General features: G+C 39.0%; 1 protein-coding gene across 2 annotated transcripts in view; it reads left to right on the forward strand.

Annotated features, from left to right (window-relative positions):
- The first annotated feature begins 781 nt into the window (after window positions 1-781).
- GABRA2 (gamma-aminobutyric acid type A receptor alpha2 subunit) overlaps window positions 782-18035 on the forward strand; it is a 103711-nt gene continuing 86457 nt past the window's right edge. Inside the window, exons 1-3 of one of the 2 annotated variants that reach the window (XM_014455569.2) lie at window positions 782-910; window positions 1950-2027; window positions 4608-4723. In XM_014455569.2, the coding sequence (XP_014311055.1) occupies window positions 1957-2027; window positions 4608-4723 (187 nt within the window). In that variant the 5' untranslated portion in view covers window positions 782-910; window positions 1950-1956. Of the gene's footprint in view, window positions 911-1949; window positions 2028-4607; window positions 4724-18035 lie in introns of those variants that run through there. The other variant, XM_023753608.1, reaches the window with a different exon arrangement.

Here is an 18035-nt window from a genome sequence, read left to right on the forward strand (position 1 = left end):
GGAAGTCTCCAACCCTCAGAGCTTTGCGGTGAAAGCTCTGGCAGGAGTGTGAAGGAATGAACGATGCATCTCGAGGGCTCAGGGAAATCAGAGAAACTTCCTGCTGTCTGATTCCACGAATGTGCCTTGAACTTGGTCCTGCGTGGAAGCGCTGATGACTAAGTACAGGCGTGATGAGTCCCCTCGCCCTCCAGCGGGAGCGGTACCTCTTTCCCTCTCCTCCGCAGCCACGTCGCCCCAGAGCCAAGTGTTGGGGGGCTGGCGACAGGGCGCGGCTGCGGGGACCTAGGGACCCACAGACATTGCATTAGCGACGCCTCACCCATACCCACCGGCAGCACCTAGGAACCTCCTCGGGGAGCCCGGTGGGCCGCCGCGGGGAGCGGTCTGTGGTGGCCGTGGGCTCCGCTCCGCCCGCGCGGTGTGGACGCCCGCGAGCAGCGCTCCAGGCTCCCCGAGGCTCCTGCCGCCGCCGGGGGCTGTGCCTCTGCAGGTGCCAGGGCAACGGTTCCCCGGGATCGGGGCGAGGGCGGGGGTCCTCACTTGCCCTGGATCTCGGGTAGCCCTCCTCCCGGGCCTGGCTCCTCCTCCTCCTCCTCCAGGCTGGGGCTCGCGCCCGCCGCTGCCAGCGCGCACGCGCGCTTCGGTTGGGCCCCCCTCGCCCGCGGTTCTGCAACGCTCCCCCTCTTCTCCCTCCTCCTCCGCCCATCAGCGCAACTACGGACGCTTCGCGGTCTACTCCGGCGCCGCCGCCGCTGCTCCCCGCGCTCCTCTGGCTCCCACCAGCCCTCCGCTCCAGCTCGCTGGGCTGCTGCAGCCGGTCTCTCGCGCTCTCTTCTCTCTCAAGTTTCCTATCTGCTCAAGATCGGAGCCGAGGGAGGAAAAGCCCCAGGTCTGCTCGCGGTTGCAGGTAAGGTCGCACACGTTGGTCCCAGCAGGGACCCTCTCCCGGTGCCCCTGCCTCCGGTGCATGCCCCAGCTCCCGCACTCTCTCCGGCGCCCCCGGAACCGCGGAGGTTCGGGTCGCCCCCTCCCCCCGAGCCCATCCGAGAAAGAATTCCGGAACCCATCACGAGAAGCGTGTTGGCAAGTGCAATGCGGTCCGAGACCCCCGCGCGGCTGCACGGTCGCCCGGCTCTTTGACAGTCTTCAACTTTGCACGCCGCGCCGCGGAGCCTGCCAGCCGGGCTGGCCCCGGGCGCCGGGCGCTCCTGCCCGCGTGGTGGTCCCGGGCGCCCCGAACAGCTGGCAGACGCCGCGTTTCTCAGCGGTGGAGCCTGACCCGGCTGCCTCCCAGACGTGATCTTTGGCAACTGTGGATGGGCAGGGAGGGCGATGATGGCATTTTATTTTAGAGGGAGCGAAGAAGTGAAGGTGCGAGGACTGCATCTCACTGTAATGGAAGGAATAACAATCGGAAAAGTGGGCTGGCTGCCCGCCACCCCGCACCCCCCTTCCCTGGCTTTTCTTGCCTTGATCGCGGGGGTGGCCTTGGTTAAGGGGATGGTGGCTTGAAGTGCCCATCTCTCTCCTCTCCCGCCCCACTTTCATTCTCCCCTCCAATCCATACTCTTCTCTAGCTCCTATGTCAATTCAGGGTCCCGTGTGTTATCATTTGAATGTCTCTATGTGAGCACAAAACAATGTTTGCTGAGGATGGGCAAAGTGTGATTACTTGATCATCTGCCAGTCAAAAATAAAAAAAAAATAATAGATAAATAAATAAATAAGAAAAGAAAAAGAAAAGGAAAGGAAAGAAGTAAGAAGAAAACTCACAAAATACAACCCTCGCTCACCCCATCATCATACCATACACTCACTCTGCTGGAATAGCCTCCATAGCTTTAAATGCAATTACCGACGGAAATGGCAGTCTTTTGGGGCTATTTGGATGGTGGGGCTGAATTTAATTTTTAGTGTATTTTGGTTTCCTTTCATGGCTTCACCAGAGCTGCAATGAAGATGAAATTGAACATCGACAGCATGCAGTTACTGCTTTTTGTCTTCTTGATGTGGGACCCAATCAGGTGAGACATTTATCGTATGTGACTCTTTTAATTCAGGGTAAAGGTGTGTTTCTTGAATGGCATCAGGGTAGGGGTGGCTTTTGAGAAGCTGGAGTATCTCGAAGTATTATTTCTAATGAAGAACGATTGTACCCAGAAACTGAACTATGCAGTGGCAGAGACGATAAAAAGTTCACTGCTTCATGCTTTTCGCTATAAATGCAAAAGTGAACAGAAACATTGTCTTTAAAAAAAAATCACTGAAGGAAACAATACCCTTTGAATGGCATGTTCTTGCAAGGAATTGAAGAGATTAAGTTATATGCATATCATAACACCAAAATTCACTGAGGGAGTCAACAGTTTTCCTTTAAGCCACACAAACTGCACAGACTAAAATGATTTGAGTGTTAACTTAATTTTTCTTCTTCCTTTCTTTCTTTCTTTCTTTCTTTCTTTCTTTCTTTCTTTCTTTCTTTCTTTCTTTCTTTCTTTCTTTCTTTCTGCTTCTCTCTCTTTTTTTTAATGGTCTTGGCTCTTTCAGTCAACACAGAAAACCTAAATGATATGTGAGCCTTAAGCCTCTAGGTGGAGGTAGTATACAACTTCACAATCACAAACAATAAGATAAAAGCTTGATTTATTAATCAACTTTTTACATTATTCATTTGGATATCTTTTGTTCTTAAAATGGTTACTACCATAAAGAGTACTGATTTTAAACATACAACTTTTTTTTTTTGCCTATGTTCTACAAACATGAAATAATTTTTATTGCTTTCAGTAACTTCATCATAGCTGTAGTCTTTTCTGATTCTTTATCACCAATGGGCATCTTTTATTTATTGACTTTAGTATGCTTTTAAAATAAAAGGGGACTTAAAGTATGAGTCATAAAAATGTTCATGTAACCATTCCTTTTTAAAAAAAAAAAACCCAAAACAACACCCTTATTATATCTCCATTTCCCTTAAAATTTTTCATTTTCCTCTCCAAATAGTTGTCCAAGTATGAAAATATTTTCTAGAATTGAGAAAAATCTCTTTACAAAGCCTTATTTTAATTGGAGAATATCTCATTAACACCTTAATACTGACTTTAGAAAGAAACTGTAACATGTGATTAAAAAAACACTTTTGACTGAAAATCTCTATGTGGAACTTTGTGACTGCTCTCTCAGTGATTGGTTTTAAAATTAGCTTAAGGCAATATAGAAGCTTGAGGCTGAAGGGTATGAACTAATTTGCTTGCATAATTTAAATATGTTTATCTTCAATTGGTGTTTTAATATTTTTTCTGCTTTCAAGACAATATTTTAAGTTGGTTACCAATTTCTGATGTATTGTGACTATTTTTAGCTACTAGCTGTATAATCATTTAAATGCAAATGGACTCTGTCAATGATACTTTACACAATACACCTGGCTCAGCATGCAGATTACATAGAATCTTTTAAAGGAGCGAACAAAGGAGGTCAATTAATAATCTTTGAAAATCCTCAGCTTAACCGTATTTCTCTCTATTGGTTTTCTGTTCTCTATTTAACCGGTAATGCTCATGCCAGTATTTTATTCTATTATATAAAAGATTCTCTCTACTTATTTATTTATTTATTTGTTTATTTATTTATTTTTGACCAATAATTTAAATCTCTGATTCATTCTGGGAAAAACGGCAGTGCAAAGGGACATTCTGTTTTATACATCCTTTGCTTCTGCACCAATTTGCTGGATGTCACAAAACCAGGCCTCTGGCTTTCTGATGGACAAATAATGGAGAAAAATCACTGTTTTTAACCCTCTTTCCTGTGATATTTCGAGACCATTTGTTCTTTCCACAAATTTACCACACGCAGGCTTACAAAAGTAGCTGGGCATTTGAATCTCAGGGGACCCCTGTCGCTCTCCTCCAAGTCCAGGCAGCAGGGTCTCTTCTAAGGCTCTCTGCTGCTCGGATTGTGCTGTGATCCTTTCAGAGCCCACCTCCACCTCCTGGCTGCACAGGAGCCTGGAACCCAGCCAGCAGAGTTCCCCTGATGTCTATATTGCACTTGGCCATTGGGTGGAGGTATACCCAAAGTAAGGAAATCATCTTGCTTTAAAAGAGAAAAAGACATAAAGAGAAAAAGGAAGACATTCATGAGGAAGACAGAGAAATTTAGTGCCTTGAAGGAAGCAGTGTTTTTCTCAATTAATATTCGCATCACTGAAGAATGATTTCAGGGGATCCTTGGATTATTGTAGTTGGAATAACATTATTAATAGTGTCTGCATGTGATAATCTACCATCATAACGTATTCTAGGGAATGGATTTTAGGGGGGGGAAAGGGATGACACACACACAATGCTGAGTAGTAGCTATCTGGAAGAATTTTGACATCAAACTTTCTGATCATCTGGTATTTAGTGGTATTTAGTATTCATTTTCCATAGCATGTTTACCTTCCCCATAGACATACTGGCATTTATAGAAGTGAAAAGAAGAGGAAAATAGGGAGCCTTACAATTCAAATCAAGAAAGAAGAGCATGTTGGTATTTTCGGAACACATATATGTATTTATATATATATAATATATCAGTTTGTAAAATTATCTGTTTAGGTTGGTGCTGGCTAACATCCAAGAAGATGGGCCAGAAAACAACATCACCATTTTTACAAGAATTCTAGACAGACTCCTGGATGGTTATGATAATCGGCTTAGACCGGGACTCGGAGGTAAAAAGATTTTTACTTTCTTTTGAAACTCTCATGAAATAATGCCTTTAGAAGTTAAGGTCAGTATGTAATTTTGATACATTTTATGTATAAATGCATTTCACGTATTAAAAAAGATAGTTAATAGAAAATAAGTCCTGACCTTTGGCATGAATAGCTTTGAAATTAGTTCATTTACAATAGCTAAGTTTTGTAAACTTAAGTGTATGCTAAAGGGTAACATTATTGGGCAGAAATGCTTGTAACATCTTTGGTTTCCCTCACCACATTTTACAGATGCCTGTTTTAATATCAGTACAGATATGCAAAAATGAGCTGCATAAATAATAGTGTCTGAGTTGTATTTCAACACATACTCTTTTTAGGATTCTGTGATGATATTTCTTATGCAGCATGTGGCATTTCTAAAACGCAGCACAGGTTTGGCATTCTTGAAACTTTCAAAGACACTTTCCATATATGTGAGCTGTAGGCCTACATTTATTGGGCTGTGGCACAGTTTGACTTGAAATGTAAACATTCCTTTTTCACCTCAGAAAAACAGTCTATTTTTATTCATGAAGGTAAAGAAAATTAGGCTTGGCTAATATGTTAAATTTTAATTATCTTTCAGCATAGCTGGATGATTCTAAGGAGATTAGGTGAGAGTAAGGATTCTGAGTCAAAATATTGTTACTCATCCCTTCTAACGTGAGATATTTGCTTTTTTTATTTGAATCCTGAGAAGCACCTTGCATTTTAAGAGAGAAGTGTCATAACCAGAAATATGACACATTGTATCTTGTAGAAATAATTCAGTTGACTAATCTACACTTAGTTTTCCAAAAGGAAAAAAAATGGAAAGGAACAGAATATTTCCTTAGTAATTAATATGTCTAATGCTCATGAATATAAGGTACTACTGTCCATGTTAGCATACATGACCATGTGCTATTGCCAAACATATACAATAGAAATATGCCTAGCTTTCACAATTCATGATAGACAATTGAGAGGTAGATTGCACTAAGGCAGATATTTTTCCTAAGCCATAGATTTTATTATTTTTAAGTAAATAATGTGCTATCAAAAATATTTGAGCTAGACCTTGGCTTTTGTCTCTGAGGCTCTAGTTGTATGGTGGGTAGTAGAAACGACTTGTTGCAGGACATGGGTGTTGCCATTTATCTCTTTATATTTATTTTGTAATATTCTTTACATTCATTTTTACTGCCATTATCAGGACTCAAATATAGATCCCTGTCACCATATTATTTGGGTTAATACAATAGATTAAATGGATCTCCTTGCCTAGTGTTTTTGTTCCCTAAATTTTATCTGCTATTATACATATTGTAATATTATTTGTATTCTTTTATTCTTATAGTGCTTTTATATGTCACTCTATTCTCTTGATTAGATATCTTCCTTGGCTCCCCATTGCCTTCAGTCAATGGCTGTGAGGAGTAGTGGAGAGAATATGGGCCTTGGAGGCCGATAGATCTAGATTGAAGTTTTTGCTCCACCCACACCCAAAGCTAAGCTGTGGCCAGATAGTCTCTGCTTCCTTTTATTTAAAGTAGCCATGCTGTATCTCCCTTTTTACTTCATAGGTTTGATGATAGGATCACATAAACAAAAAATATACATAAAGCTGGTGCCACACACTAGCAGTTCAACAAGATCTATTCCATCTCTCCTCCCTTAGATAGCTAAGTTGCCAATCAAGGTTTTCTACCATCTACTTCTCTGGTCTCATTTTTTGTTTCCCCTCTCATGTCTTCTGCACTTCAAATGCATCAATTCATTTTCCCTTGATAATCCAGTCGAGTCTTCTCCCATGGCCTTTGGTCATATTATCTGCCTCTCACTGAAATTATTTTTCCTCATCCTCTCTGATGATCTAAACTTTACCTTTCCTGTAAGGACCACCTCAACACTAGTCCTCTTTAGTAAAGATTTTTCATAACTAAATTGAAGTACCCAGATTCAATTTTCTCTCTCTTGAAATTCTTCAGCAGTTGTTGGCGCTATATCTCATTTGGTACTTATTATGTGCTATCTTGGATTATTTATTACCTCTTTATGTGTCTCTTGTTACTTTAACAAGATTGCAAGCTCATTGAGGCAAGATATGGTATCATAAATCCTGTGTGCCTCAGCAACTAAATATTGATTTGCATATTGTGGCCGTAAAATAAATGTTGATGGCTTGATTAACTTTTCTGTGACCAGTTAATCTTCTGTAAAATGGAGCTACTCAGACCATGTTGAAGTGATATGTTGAGCATCATGCTGCAGAATTACTGTAGTGTTGCTTAGTGAAGAGAACTTAACTTTAGGCTGCGGAGATTCAGGAAAAATCCTGGTTCTGGTACTGAACAGTCCTATGACCTTTGCACACTGAGCCTCTCTGGGTCACATTTGTCCTGTATAGAAAGAGATTACTGATAGTAATATTCTTAGAGTTTTGATGAATGACATATGCAAAGAATTTAGCACAGTAACTAGTATATAGTAGAGAGTTAATAAATAATAACTAAAAGAATTTGAAAAACTTTCCAAATGTACTGTTGCAAATTTAAATTATTATTATGGTTACTTCTGCATCCAAAATTCTTAGCCTGAATGTTCATATGTCATTCCAGATAGAAAGTTCAGGGAAATTACTGTGTCATTATGTTTCAGAAATTAATAAGGGAAAAATGGGCTTGATCCTATTTTAATATATCAAGCTGAGCATCTCTATTGATGAATAATTTGGGTAATTAATCTCAATTATTATTTTCTTTCCTTTGTGAGTTTCATGTAAATGAATACACAAGAAAGAGCAATCAGTTTTGGACCAGGAGTCAGAAAAATTATTCTTTTCACCTGGCTGTGTCACTTACTAGATCTTATCTCGACAAGATACTTAGACATTCTGAGCGCTGGTATTTTCTGTGGGAATGTGGACATAATTGTATTTTATTCTGAGAGAAGGAAGGGAAATTGGGATTCATATATGTAACAAAGGTTATGCAATATATTGAGTGATAAAATTTTAAGATATTTAATGATTAATAATAGGTCTTCTTTAAAAATTAAGTCAGATCCTGCCACTCAACTGCTCAAAACCCTGCAATGGTTTCCACTTCATTCATAATTAAGCTGGGATTTCTTGTGCTGGCCTCCAAGGGCCTGCAGGATCTGCCTCTCTGTTCTCCCTCTGACCTCACCTCACCCAGCTGCTGCTGCAGTCACACTGGCTTCCTTCTGCTCGTTGAGTGCACCAGAACACTCCTGGGAGCCTTTTCCCTGGAGCTCCATTGATCTCACCTTCTCAATGAGACCTATCCTGACCAACCACATAAATACAAGATAATTTCTATCTTTGTTAATTGATGTCAATTGCTTATTTTTGTCTATTTTGCTAGAATATAGGCTATTTGAGGTCAGGGATTTTGGTCCATCTGTTGTTTGGTTCACAAGCATCGGTAAGCACTCCATTGAACATACCTTGAATAAATATTAATTGTATTTATTTATTTAATTTTATTTTAATATGCTACCGGGAAAAGAATCAACTATAGGACTTATTCTTTTTTTTTTGGACTTATTCTTAAAATAAATGGAGCGATTGTCATTTAATTACCACATTAGACTTTCACTCTTAATATCAGCATATTTAAGGCCGAATTCTTGGTGAATTGGAATCTTTGTTACATCTGTTACTCAGACTCCTGATTTAATGTTAGATGTAATTCTGCCATGAACAAGCTGTGATTTGGGATGATTCATTTATCTGAACTGTGACTTAATTTTCTCATCTGTAAAATGGAAGAAGTTCTTACTCTGTTTATATCTCACAGGAATATTGTGGGGCTCAAGTAGTAAATTAAAATTCTTAAGAAAGCATAATGTGACATACACTTGATAAGTATTATATTGTTAGGAATAGCAGAGTTCTTCAAGGAGAATATCATCTATCCTTTAAAATCATGACCAGAAAATACTGCTATGTCTTGTGCATTTTTTGGTTTACTTCCTTGTGAGCCTGGAAACTAGAGATGGGGTTGCCTTTATATCTTATCTACCAAGACCACACATTCAGATTAGTTAGAATGAATAACTGAATCAATTTTTTTCCTTTTGTCTTCATTTTAGTCATTGGAGCTAACAATTCATCGTATGGCTCATCTATTTTTATATTCCATAAAAGGCTTTCCCATTGTTAGCTGAATGAAAGGAGCAACATTTGTTTTTTGGATGAATTTTATGGGGTCATTGGAAAAATGAATGTGTAGACAGGCCTTGTATATTTTGACAGCTAACATCCACAATGCTAAACAGTGACAACTATTAGAAATGACAAGTCTTGCTATCTAAATTATAGATTCAGTCTGGAAAATCTGGATTGAGTACCATGCTTAATTGCATTTCAAAAGCTGTTTTGAGGAACCGTTTTCTCCCTTCACCCCACTCTCTCATTTTATACTCTGAAACCTTGAAGAATCTTTCAGTTGAAAACCATGAAAAACATGATGTACAATCATAGACTTAGTGGCTGAGGGTGAATTTTCAACCTCACTCTTGGATACTTATCCTCAGGCTATAGGGAGATATGTGATAACATGTTTTGTGCATTTTACTACTCTCAAATTTATAAAAATAAACTATAGGCTATTCAGTGGCAAAAATAATATAGAAAAATCTAATCTCTTCCAGAACTAAGAGGAGTCTGACCTCAAAATAACATCTTATTACTCTATAAATAATGGTTAAGATCAATGCTTCTGGATACCAACATCTTTGGATTTCAATTCTGTTGCCACCATATATTAACTACAAGACTTTTAGCATGTTACTCAACCTCTCATTGCTTTTGCTTCTTTATTTGTACAATGAGAGTAAATTATGTGACATTGGTTTTCTTGGATTTAATTTTTTTAAACATTTTTATTGATTTCAGAGAGGAAGGGACAGGGAGAGAGAGAGAGAGAGAGATAGAAACATCAATGATGCGAGAGAATCATTCTGCACACCCCCAATTGGGGATCAAGCCCATAACCCAGCATGTGCCCTTGACCGGAATTGAACCCAAGACCTTTCATTCCACAGGCTGACACTTTATCCACTGAGCCAAATCGGCTAGGGCTGGATTTAATTTTTTATTTTATTTTATTTTATTTTTTAAAAATATATTTTATTAATTTTTTACAGAGAGGAAGGGAGAGAGATAGAGAGTTAGAAACATCCATCAGCTGCCTCCTGCACATCTCCCACTGGGGACATGCCCGCAACCCAGGTACATGCCCTTGACCGGAATCGAACCTGGGACCCTTCAGTCCTCAGGCCGACGCTCCATCTACTGAGCCAAACCGGTTTCGGCTGGATTTAATTTTTTAAAATCTAAATCTTTCAGACAGTTTCTGACATGCAGACTGAAACCTCAACACATATTGATATTATCGCTGTTATTGTTGGTCCCATTCCATACTCCTTCTATGAATGCAATAGAGGGCATCACCCAATCTTTCACTTAATTTATAACAGCTGTGACAACTAAAAAATGATAAAATTGTAGCTCATATAACCCACTTTTAAAGAAAGGAGATGTTTGTCTTTCTTATACAATTAGTTGCATTGGGCAGACACACCTTTGTATATTTATGAAATCTCTGTAAACAAAACCTATCACAAAAGAGGTATGACATATTTAGTGCTTTTTGTAATTATGATCATGACATGTAACAATTTGGCATCATCAATTCATGATAATGATTTCCCTATAGGAGCAAAGTTATATTTACAGGAAAAAAGCTGATGATAAGACATCAGTGGTGATTTTAGAGACATAAAACTGGAAGAAGTGTATCAACCAACCTAACCTGGGATGTGCCAGGTACTTCAACGCCAAAAGCTTTGGGTCTTGCAACTCGAGGGTGTATGCCTGATGCTTGCCAGCATCATATAAGGTGAAGGGTGGTGGAGGCATCTGGAGGGGTCTGCGATCTCTCTAATTAAGGAGGGAGAAGGGGAAAAGTGGGCTGCAGGATGAGCACAAAGGAGGAGATTGAACTGTCAAGAAGTTCTAATCTCAGATGGAAGGAACGTAAAGTCCAGGTATTGGGGACTCAGCTTCTTTGAAAAGCTGTGAGATTTGGGATTCACCTCATTCAGCAGCTGTGAATGGGGCTGATGCTCTCCAAGCGGCATGAGAAAGCTAGATTCTGGTCTATCTTCCCATCTGACTTAGATCTCTGGGATTCCTAGAAGTGTTCATGGGATGATAATTCTCAGAATAAGCTTCGGCATCGGAAAATTTCAGAGTCTTTTTTCACTCTCTACCACCAGATCTTCTCTACTCTCTTGAGTTTGCCTAAAGGTCATGGGAATGCCGCATTTGATTATTTCATGAGTGAGAAAATGGAAATGAGTTAGGGTGATTTCACACAAGGGTGTAAATAGCTTTCAGGAAATGTGTCAGTGACTAATATCAAGTCATTTGTCATTTCCTATTTATTTAAAGTTACTTTGTGGAAAGCATGAAACATGGAAAGCAGAAAGGTACTCGCTGCCTGAAGTGGGATTCTACTGGGGAGGCTGAAACTCTGGGCATGCCTTCCAAAGTCAGTTCCTTCAATGTTGTCGCCTGGCCTGCGGCTCTCCCTCTGGCACTGAAATCATATGGGCTTCATCACAGTGCATGTTAGGTTACACACACACACACACACACACACACACACACACACAACATGGGAAGTTATGCACATATATTTGGATCCTTTCTAATATTTCAAGGCAAGACTAAGGAACATGTTAGTGTTTTTGCACACCCTCACTACCGCTGTGTGTTGCTTGCCCACTCCTCATCAGAGAATCTTACGAAGACAGACTTCTTCTGAAATGTTTAGAGTGAGCTAATTTTGCAGAACATTTTCTCAGTTTGTTGTTTTAACTAGATATGTAGCTTGCAATTATTTCACAGGAAAGGCAGAACGAGTACATGGAAGCAATAATATGCCTTAGATTGCATGGTGGAATTTATATTCCCAAATAGTGTCTCTCCAGCAAAATCCAAGTAACCTCATTGAAGTATGTGACCCAGAGAATATTACCTATGTTTTAATGATCTAACACCAAGGCTTTGTTTTTCCCTTAAAACATTTTTGGTTAATAGTAGTTTGTTCTCTCAACCATTGCCTCTAGAAAGGTGTTGCCCTCAGCCATAATTTTGAGGGATTGTTGTTTTTTCTTTTTCAGGCACAACATGCCTCACCCACTGTATCGTTGCCCTCTAGCATTTAAACTCAAGTGCAATCAAAGTGTTTCTGTTTTTCCTCCTCTTTAAACATACAGTGGATGAACTGGACCATACGCATGACTGATCCATTTGTGTTAGTAGTATTTTTTTACTGCTACAGCTCAATCATATTGTAGAAATCTATGTTACTAGTGGCGATGGCCAAGTAAACAGCTTGTCCAGTCAGTAATTCATTACTCTTCAATGTATCAACATAGAAGGAGCCAAATGAAATTATTCTAGCTTGCTGTTCCCTAACACATGTCTATTGAAGACTTCCTATGTTCCAGACATTTGTAAGATATAGCAATGTAAATGTGTAGTGATGGTCTCCAGGGGATGACCTTCCTTGGAGGACTGATAAGGTAGATACACTGTAATTGTTAATATAACTTGAAACACTAGAACACATTGTCCCATAATAAGAACATACTATTGAAGTTTAGAAAAGTAAGAAATCACTTTTACTTGTACCATATATAGTTCTCTTCCTATATGCAGAGTTCATTTATTCAACTGGTTTTTACTAAGGGCCAAGGATTTGCTGGGTCCTACTTTAAATACGATGATGAACAAGAACCAATCATTGCAGAAATTTATATCACACCAGATTTTGGCTCTTTCTGCCTTTTGAGTGTCCTTGACATTAGTTTCTTTTTTTCCCCTTCTTAATTAAGAATACTGTATAATCATGCTATATTTCTTTTATTGAACTGTAAGTTTTATCTCAGAAAGGTGGGAGTGATTTCTGGTATATTTACTGCCAGGCTGAGAGTCCTGCTATCTAGGGAACTAAATAGCAATCAGAGAGCATGTCTGCTGTAGGGGTGATGAGAGTGTTTGAGTTGTGTGGCATTCCCAGATGTAAGAAAGTAAGTGTTAATCCCAATGGAAACTTCTGGATACTACTCAGTTCTCTTTTTAAGGACAACTTATTTTCTGCCCTTCTTAATTTGTTTTCAGCTGCAAATGAGTTAAATAATAACTAGATATGTCCTATGCAATAAAAAATAAATGACATGAGGTGTAATATAATAAGTATTTGGATTTTTAATATTCCTGATAAAACAGAATTCTGAAAACTTATTTTTAACTTGATATACTCCCATTTCTTGAGGTACATATTTTATCATTTAAGAGTAAGGAATGAAGAGAATAAAATTAATGTTTAAATTCAGAAAGATTTCATGTAGAAGCTCATCAAATTAGGGAAATCAATTTATCATAAGACATTGGTCCCTTAGAATCCCCATTGGGTTTTCTAATTTTAAGTAACTTACCATAGGTAGTAGTTTTCAAATCTTTGTAAGTTTTTATTATGTTTTCAAAATTTTAAAAAACTAATATGTAGGAAAGTACGAGTCCATATTTACCTTAATTTTACATAAGTTAAGTGATGTAAATTTTTATCTTTTTACATTTCTACTTGTTTTTTAATATTTAAAACATATTAAAAATTGACTTCAGATAAATTTAAAAATATAGTATTCTGTAATAAGAACATCCTTTTTATAAACATCTTTAATAACATTCAGGGTGTCCCTGTTAGGGGAACGAATGCAAAATGTAGCACAAAGATTGTTCCAGTCATGTGTATGAGGCCATTCTATCTGTATCAGAAGATATTATCAGTTAGCATATTATGATTTTGATTTAAAGCATAATAAAAAGGTAAGGTTTTTCTTCTTCTGATTTAGTATTCACAGAAAAATATATATCCAAATTAAGATACTGCTCTTTTCAACTATTTGATGGAGATGGTTAGTAAAGTCTACTAGATTTTAGAAATATTTCAGAAATATGAGCTAATGAGTGGTACAATGAATTTCTCCTATGAGTAGAGGAGTAGAGATATGTCCTGAGGTTAAGAAGGTTGAAGAAAGAATAAGAACTATAAATGTCTCCTAATAGCATTCCCAAGTCCATTATCTATAGTATGTTTTATAGTGGTATCCAAAGTATTTTAGTCAGTATTGGGGAAGCCTTTGGCTTCATTAAGAAGGTGAAAGGACAGGTGCTTTTAGAATGGTGTGTTTTAAAAGCTTTCCACGGCAAAGAGATCTCCAGGCCTGAATTGGAGGAGTGGTCAGAGGAAGGGAACAAATGTCATGGGAGACATTTAGAAGGAGATGAAAGGTTCCACTTGACTCCTAGGTACTCACAAGAAGGTTTTAGATTTGAAGCAAAAGATGCTGAATTACTGCTCAGATATTTGGCTTGGGGAATCCAAAATTTTTCAATTATATGAATTTTTTAAAAGCTCTTACAATAGAATTAAGCAAATCTTCCATAGTCAGAGAATTGTGGTAAATGGAACTAATTAATTTTTGTTGCCATGATTGCATGGAGCAGTTCTCCAATTTCTTAAGATAGAAAATAGTGAACTAAAATGCCAGGCAGATTTACAAGGAAGATTAAGATTTGGATACCAAGAGGGAAGAAGTCTTAATTAAAAGAAAATGGAATTGCGAGGCTGGTGTTCAGGTCAGGTAGAGGGGAATATAGGAGGGTAGATTTAATTAGTTATCTAGGGCATGTGAGAGAATAATCATCGAAGCAAAAAATGTGAGGCTGATGACTGTGCTTTGTAGAATAGCAAAAGAATGGGCCCAACAGATACTAGAGGAGTTGGAACTTTAGGATCTTAAGAGAGGAAATGGGGTAGCTTAGGTGGTGAAATGTTATAAAAGGTGAATGTAGAGCCATTTTAAAGGATGTTGTATTAGAACTTTACAGTAAATTCCTAGATCACTAATATTCATTTAGCATTGTGAGTAGCTTTTGCCTTAATAACCATGACAGTTACAAGATCAAAGATAACTAACAGGAAATAGTAAATAGAACCATGTTATTAATAGTGTTTATAGTAAAGTATGTCACCATTTAAAAGAGATTAAATGACAAACATGACTTGTTATTCTTAAAACGTATAAACCAGAATGACAGTGTCAGAAGTCTTAAAGTCAGAGTATCAGGAAGATGAAGTAGTAAGAATATTGCTGTAGAAGAATCCATTTCAACTTGCATTCTTTCAAGCTTCTCAGATAATCTGAAGGGCCCTTGAAGGTGTTTTTGGCTGCCACCAAACTGGTCTTATGACTCATAGCTTTAGCAAGGAGGGTCATGTAGGCTTCCTTTTTTTTCTAATATTTTTTAAAATTGATTTCAGAGAGGATGATAGAGGGAGAGATAGAAACACCAATGAGAGAGAATGCGTGTCCCCCACTGCGGATTGAGCTGGCAACCCAGGCATGTTCCCTGACCAGGAATCGAACCATGACCTCCTGGTCCATAGGTCAATGCTCAACCACTGAGCCATGCTGGCTGGGCAAGAGTCATATAGGCTTTCCCATGGGACCCAGTCATTAACTCAGGATGGAGATATTTACATTTTGATGCAGTTCTGCTTATTACACGGATGTTGCCAGCCTTTGTCAGTCTCCTTTAGCTGCTGCTACACCCAATCTGCTCTTTGTCATTTTTTGGTGACATCTTCTCATACAGGCATGTCACACTCAGACATCTGACTGCCACCAGTCGCAGGGGGCAGCTGCAGTTTCCGCCACTGTCCCTGCTGCCTCAGAACAGCTGGGAGGTTAAGCAGAATCTATCAGCAGATGAGGAAAGTGGGCAGGTGCATGTTTAAGTGAGTGGGTATGAGAGTTAGTCAGGTGGAAAGCACATGTCTCTTCATCAGAGCCTTTCCCTCTAGGGAACCGTTTTGTGACCTGTCATTTTCGTAATTTCCCCCACCACTCAGAGAGGGCGGTGTGACACTTGGCATAGTCCTGTCCGAAGACGTTAGAAGAAGGCACAAGAAGCCCACTGACTTTTTATAGTGCACAGGTAAGCCACTGGGAAACAAAGGAAGCCTTGCTCCCTAACATTGGGATAGAATAATAAATATAAGTGATAGGAGAATATCATTGTAGCCTTTATCAGTTAAGGATGTGTTTGAAAGAAACAGAAAAAAGTATCTATCTACAGTGATTTCAGTGGGAAATCAATTTTTCCCACAAACAAGAAGTCTAGAGGTAGGTGCTGTTAGTACTGGCTGAATTCTTAAAAGACAGCATAAAGAACTCACACTCTTTATTTTTCTATGCTTTTTTCCCGAGTGTCCAATTCTGGCTGCTGCAGCTCTAGCTATCATCTCCATGACCCAGCCTGGAGTAAAAGGAAGAGAAGGCACCAGCTCCATTAGTTCATTTCATCAGAAAAATACACCTTCCCAGAACTTGCAGCTGGTTTTCACCTCTATCTCATAGCTATTTCCTGTTAGGAGAGCATCTGAGAAAATAAGTGTTTTTTTCCTGGGCTTGGGCACATTTCTGCCCTAAACAAAATTAGAGATTTCTTACAAGGAAGATTGCTTGGATATTTAGTCAGTTACTTGCAAGCAATACCTACCAGGTCTACTAACGCTAATAAAAAAGTTACTTAACTTCTCTGTGCCTTAATTTCCTGCTTCTAAAAATGAAAAATATCAGTGACAATGATAAGATGATACATCTAGTGTACTTAAAAGTTGAATCGCATATGAATTACCAAGGTGGTGATTGTTAAAATGCAGATTTTGATTTGGTTTGTCCCGTTGGACCTTAAGAGTCCGCATGTCTAATAGGCCCCCAGATGCTGCTGATGCTGCTAGTCCTTGGGCCATACTGATAGCAAGGCAGTACTCAGCTACGGCTGCCAAGTTGTACAAGCCCATGGTGCATTATAGAGAATGGAATGGAATGAAGAGAAGGGACCCTGGAAGTGCTCTGTTTGATGTCATAGCTCTAACTCCTCTTGAAACTCACTCCCCTTCTCCTGATTCTGTGTCCCTTTACCATTCTTCATCTGTTTCATTCTTTGGTTCCTGTGTATCTTCTCTCTTCTTATATGTGCTTCCTAAGATTCTGTAGTTTTAACTCATTGCTTTTCACTTTAAGGATTTCCCTAGCAAATGAATAGAAAATAAGGTTCTTACTCATCCCTTAACCTCAAACATTAACCCATATGTGCATGATCTCTCGTCCTGATGCTGTTTTCTGATGCAAAGTTGCTCCTTATTGCCCAGATGGACACGCTTATATGACCACCCATCACTTTCAGGATCAGCTCCGGAGAATTTAATGTAGTGGATACAGGCTCTGGCCTCTGTTCACTTTTCTGACCTCATCTTTCACTATATATCACTATCTTGCACAAAGGGGACTGAATTCACTGACCTTCTTTCAGTGTTTATCTTTTAATGCATCTGGCTTTTGCTAGCCTGTGGGCCTTTAGGCAGGCTATTGCTTCTGTTGGGAACATATTTTTCTTTCTTCTGGTTCTAGCTTAGATGTTTTTACTTTCTAGCAGTCTTATATGACTAACATATGCACCCCCCCCCCACACACACACCACATTTCTATGGAACAAATCACCCGTTACTACATTTGGCATCAAATCATTGTGCTCTTTTGTAACTCTGTGTTCCACTGATTGGACTCTAAGATCTCTAAAGGCAGACATTTATTACTCCTTGTGTGTTGCTCTAGCCTAGGAATGTTTAATGCTTCTAGGAGGTAGATAGTAATCATGATATTTGTTGAACAGATGAATAGACAAATGATAAACTCTGTTTTTTTCCATACATGAAATTTCTCAAACTTCTAGAAAGTAAATTTTGCCACCTAAAACTGCTTTTCATCCTGTGGTTCCCTTGCATGGTTAGTGGCATCCCTATTTGTCAAGTTGCAAGAGCTGAAAATCCATCTGAGAATAACTTTCCAAATTATCTTTACTCCTTTCTAGTCTCCTGATTCTAGCTGTGCTATGCTCTTATACACAGACATCTAACTGATTGGCCAGATTGTTTTTAAATAAATAATTAACTTTAAAAATTTAGAAATGAGGATTTCTGTCTTCTAATAATGGCAGATCTGGTGACCCCAGGCTGAAATTCCTGATAGAAATAGAACATGAAATTAAATTGATGACAGCATTTGAAACTAAGCAACAGTTTTCCTATTAAAGGGGTGTGCCCTCTACATTTAGCTAGAAATCTCATTTAGTCCA

This window comes from Myotis lucifugus, unplaced genomic scaffold, assembly GCF_000147115.1.
Source record: "Myotis lucifugus unplaced genomic scaffold, Myoluc2.0 scaffold_48, whole genome shotgun sequence".
Classification (NCBI taxonomy): domain Eukaryota; kingdom Metazoa; phylum Chordata; class Mammalia; order Chiroptera; family Vespertilionidae; genus Myotis; species Myotis lucifugus.